A 5184-nucleotide genomic window follows, 5' to 3' on the forward strand; every position below is an offset into this window, starting at 1 on the left:
GTGTAGAATTGATTCTGTATGATTTTAAGATATTTGTTTAGGCAAAAGTATAATTGATTGTTTCCAGAATTGATTCTATTTGAAGCTAGAATTTATGGTTTCTGCCTCCAAGATTGATTCTGGATGATTTTTACACTGAAATTTATTGTTCAACTCACTGCTACATTAATGTATCCAAACATAAATCAATTTTATCAAACTCAATTATACTTGAATCAATTCTAACAAACTTAATTCTACTAGAATTAATCCTGTCCACCGTACATCCAAAAACACCTATAATGAATTGTCATTCAATTTATTATGTTTCTAATAATCAACTAATATCACTTTATTATGACGTACATAGTTTCATATTATAAATATTCTTATCAAAATTGTTCCGCATCTAAGTCACCAATTTAGAGATGTTTATAAACAAAAATGCTTTGATTCTCTTGAGTATATATATTTTCTACTTTAAAATATATTAAAAAGTAATGAATGGGTAAATATTCTTTTCTTTTTTTTTAATTTTTATTACTAACCATATGCTTTTACCTTTTTCATTTCTCCCGTGAGAATCCAACTATGCAGAAACGGATTTGAGGTGAAAGCATAAAGCTGAAAGTAGGTAGCCAACATGAGGTGGAAGAACTATACTTATGATTTAAGTATTAATACAATATACTAATATAAAATTAGGCACTAACGACACGCTTGAGTAGAAGATTCCTCATAATGGTAGCATTGTTGGTGTGGTGTGAATGCGCATAATACAAGTAATGACCCATCAAACATTTTTTAATTAACAAAATAATAAAGCAAAGTACCAAACATAACAAATCAAATTTTGTCCATAATCCAAATTAAAGAAACCCCATTTATTGATAATGACTCCCTTCTCTGTCGTATTAGGGAATATTTTTTCAAAGACAAAAAGATTATAAACTAAGAACTATTCATAATAAGACATCAAGTAATAATAAAGCAGAATAATCTTGCACAAGAAAGATGAAAACCAAACTTCAAAGTTGTAGCAAAAGTCTTTGTGCCTAATTTGAATAAGTTTGTGGTGTTATTATACAAATGCTCCCAAAAAAAACAAAGTAGATAAGTATCCCAAGAAAAACAATGGTACTAAAAGACAAGAGTTTCATGTCTTTGTCAAAGCTTAGCTGTTCCCGAATACTAGTCAGAATAAAGAAAAAAAATTATAATAGTTTTATTACATGATCAAATGGAATAACAATGTAGAATAGGATAGAATAGAATAAAATAGAATAAAGTCATGTTTTTTTTTAAAATATTTTTCAATGAAGCTTTTTGCTTAAAGGAAAAAAAAGAAAAAGACTCAAACAAACTATATTCTTGATAGATTTGAATCAATGCATTTCAATTTCATCAAGTTTATCCATTGTACTTTTTTTAGGGTACATATACAATATTCTCAGCATAATTGTAGAGGTGAATTTCTTGGTCAAAAATTGAACAAGTGACAAAAACAATAGAAAAATTCATGATTCAAACTCTTGGTGAACACTCTTCTATGAAAGCATCTTGTGTCCTTTTGGTGGATGGGATTTGACTTTAAGGTAATGAATGAACAAAGGACTAAAGATTGTCCTCCTATCCTACCCACCCCTGTCATGTTCTATTACATGTTCCATTATTCCTTTATAACAAATGATTAAATATCACGCATGACAAGAAAACACATCTCTTTTCCACATTGGACATTTGGTGTCAACCTTTTACAACTGAATCTTAGGTTGAACCAATAACTAACATGAGTGAGGGAAAAAAACCATAGAATAACTCAAATTCATATGTAGCTTCATCATTCTAACCAGTGATTACTATTACTACACTTGGTTACCATCATTTCTCTATAGCTTGAATTCATCAATAAAACCAAATACATATGTAACTTCTGTGTCAAGAAATTGAAAATACAACAAAGAACACTACAACTTGAGAACTTGGGACAAAGATAAAACTAAAAAACCAAACAAACAAGACACTTATATTACTATATAGAAAAATACAAGTTCATAACATAATGGGCTATACTCAAAAGTTCCCACTCTATATAATAGTTATACAACATAAAAAACACTCACTTAATCAAATTCATCAACCATCCCCTATATCTTGTATCTCACCTCCTCCTTTCGAGGTCGAACAAGTAAATTGGAGCAAGCTTTGAATACGGTGGTATGACCAAACTCCGATACCTCAGACGCAGAAACCGGTGCTACCCTTCAAAAGATATAGGCAGAGTGCACAAACAAGTAGTCTGCCGATAACAGAAAGCTCGGATTTATCACCATAGATGTTAGAACAGTGAGTAACAACACTACATAATATTATAATAACTACACACCACCACTGTAAAGTAGGGACATAAAAAATACAAGTCAGGTTTTTAGTCATGTATGGTTAAGTAGTACTTGTAGTGGCGATTTATCAACAGTTAGGATGCACGAAGGTGTTTATCTCGTTCATGAGGCAATAGAAATGGTCATTATTAGGCAAGAAGTAGAAACCAATAGTGGCTTCCTTTAGGTAAAGAAGTTTAACATCTTGGTTGTAATTCCTGAGACCTTCTACATATTCCAATTGCCAATCTTGTAGAAGATCTAAACCAGCCACGCAAACAAGGCTTTTCGGGAACTTGAGTCCTTCAAGGCTTTTACCATTAGGACCGAATGGATTACAAGCAGGATGGTCTCTGTCTTCTCCTTCAGGTAGAAAAGCTCTCCAATACCAATCGCGATCTTGCAACCTTACGAAATACTTCCCATCGAGCTTCTTCTCTGATTCCGTACGCTTCTCCCCGCCAAAGAGCGGATGGAGAAGAATGTTACCTAGTACCTCAACATCTTCCTCGGCAGCTCTCACCGCAACATGATGAGCAATGTTACCACCGGAACTATCCCCTGCCATGTAGACATAAACCTTAGAATCTTTTCCACTTTGAAGCCATGTCCTTGATTTAACCCAATTAAGAGCATTCCAACCGTCTTCATAAGCACAGGGAAACCGATGCTCGGGCGATCTTCGGTAGTTTACAGAAACAACAACAGCCTTACACATGCTCACAAGGCGACGACAGAAAGTGTCGTAGATAGCACTATTAGCAGAGGAATGAGAGAAGCTTCCACCATGGAAGAAAATTATGACAGGGACAATCTCAGTTGTGCTCAAGGGCTTTTCTAGCTCTATAATGCCCCAAGTAGTAACATTCTCAGGAGCAGGTTGATAAACCCTACTGAAGAGTCCTGTATTCCGATCGACATGATCAAACGAGAATACTCCGTCAACAGGTATCGTATTGGCCGGAACCTTGCGGTCGAGAAACTCAGCCAACTCTCTATTGAATGTTCCATCCGCTCGTCTTAGAAGATTGTAAGCTAGCTTGAAATTGGAGATAAGCACCCAAGTATTAAGAGGAACAACACTCTGCAAAGATTGTAACATGTTATTAGAATTTAGAACCTTGTCCATATCAAATGAGCATTCCATTCAACAAAATAGTTCTTCTAAACAAGAAGTGACAAAAAAAACATCAAATCAAAGCTTATCCAATATGAACTATGTCAATAGAACCTTATCCATTTGAACTATGCATCTCATTTGACAGAACAGTACTTGTATAATCATCTAATCAAAGCACATAGAGCCTTAGAATAGCAAAAACTTATTGAAAAGAAGGATCATGAAAAGGGAGTGTATAAGCAAGAAAGAACCATACAAAATTTAGAGAAAAGGGGGAAAATTTTCAACTTAGTAGACAAAATCAAACTGAAATTTACCAACTTACCAGAACAAGAAACCCAAGAGGCCTACATGTAAGAAAAAAATAGAAAGTACAAAATAAAAATTGAAACGAACCCTATTATAGGGACCATCATTATCAACAAAACCCAGAGAGGATAATAAAAACAAAGAGACAACACTTGTTCAAACTCAGAGATATTCCCCCAACAAATATACTACAATTCTTCCCAATCTATGTTAAAGATTACAACTTTCCCCTTTCAAAACCAAAACCCAACATCAACAACACACCATAAATCACTTCTAAAAACAAATAAAAGAATGAAGAAAAAAAACACAGAATACACAAACGGTAGAATCAAATAAAGTAAGAACAGGAAAGAAAGAAAAAACATAAAAAGCCCAAAACAAAGAAAAGTTACCTTAGATTCATTAAGGTTGACTTCATTACTTCCAGCCATGTTTGTGTCTATGTTTTCTCTTTCTGAATGATTAAAAAAAACAAAAACAAAATCGAAAGAAACAGGTTGAAAAGTAACAGTGATCCTCAAACAGAGAGAAGAATAACAACCATAACCAACCCTTTATGCCGCCACATAGAAAAACAAAAACAAGTGAAGAAAGAGGGTAAGGTTGATTTGTCGGTTTAAGAGGAAGAAAAGAAGGTGAAAAAGAAAGAGAGAAAAGTGTGAGAAAGATCGATCACATTGATTGATTCATTCACATATATGATGAGGTATGAGATGAATGAATGAATGAGAGAAATGAGAAAGATAAGAAAGAGAGGTTTGAGGAGAGAGAGAGAGAGAGAGAGAGAGAGAGAGAGAGAGACAGGTGTAGGTGTAGAGAGAGAAAGGAGTAGTCAAACGACGGAGGGAAGGAAGATGTAAACGGAGACAAGAGAGACGACAAAGCTGGCGGCCGAATTAAACTGTTGAATGGGTCCCACGTATAATATATTTAATAATTTTTAAAAAGTTGAGTATCATCTACGCGCAATTACAGAGACTAATCTTTCAGTGGAATAAAGTAACACTATAATTTAACATTTCTGTGTTCTCTGATTAAATTTACCATCTCATTCAAATACTCTTGGATTAATAATTAAATATATTTATTTATTTATCGATTAATAAATAAATTTATTTATATATTTATGAAATATTATTATTATTATTATTTAAATTTGATGTGTGTTTTTGTCTTTATCCTTGTGTATGTATTTGAGAGAGAAATGACTTGTGACGTACAAGCTTGTGTACAGAAGAAGCTTTCTTGTTCTTGTTGGTCTTGTTGATGGCTATTGACAACCCCGTTTTGGACTTGTTAACAATATTGTTATGTCTTTGAGTTGAGTTTTTTGTTTTTTTGTCTTTTTAAATTATATTAAATTATTCAGTTTTGTTTTTCCTCATTTATCAT

The 5184-nt window shown here is 33.2% G+C and overlaps 1 protein-coding gene across 1 annotated transcript; it reads right to left on the bottom strand.

Moving 5' to 3' along the window:
* Nucleotides 1-1979: 1979 nt before the first annotated feature.
* Nucleotides 1980-4641, bottom strand: LOC131643903 (gibberellin receptor GID1B-like). The gene is made up of 2 exons (XM_058914259.1): nt 4185-4641; nt 1980-3444 (listed from the first exon to the last, which is right to left on the bottom strand). Exons 1-2 carry the CDS (start codon nt 4221-4223, stop codon nt 2449-2451), a joined length of 1035 nt encoding a protein of 344 aa, XP_058770242.1. The 5' UTR covers nt 4224-4641; the 3' UTR covers nt 1980-2448.
* Between the last annotated feature and the right edge of the window lie 543 nt (nt 4642-5184).

Source organism: Vicia villosa, linkage group LG1, assembly GCF_029867415.1.
Source record: "Vicia villosa cultivar HV-30 ecotype Madison, WI linkage group LG1, Vvil1.0, whole genome shotgun sequence".
NCBI classification, from domain to species: domain Eukaryota; kingdom Viridiplantae; phylum Streptophyta; class Magnoliopsida; order Fabales; family Fabaceae; genus Vicia; species Vicia villosa.

Excerpts from the sequence above, each read along its gene's own strand:
- LOC131643903 (XM_058914259.1), bottom strand. The coding sequence starts at position 4,223 with ATGGCTGGAAGTAATGAAGTCAACCTTAATGAATCTAAG. Across the intron at positions 3,445-4,184 it reads TCAACCTTAATGAATCTAAG|AGTGTTGTTCCTCTTAATAC; the intron begins GTAACTTTTCTT and ends CAATCTTTGCAG.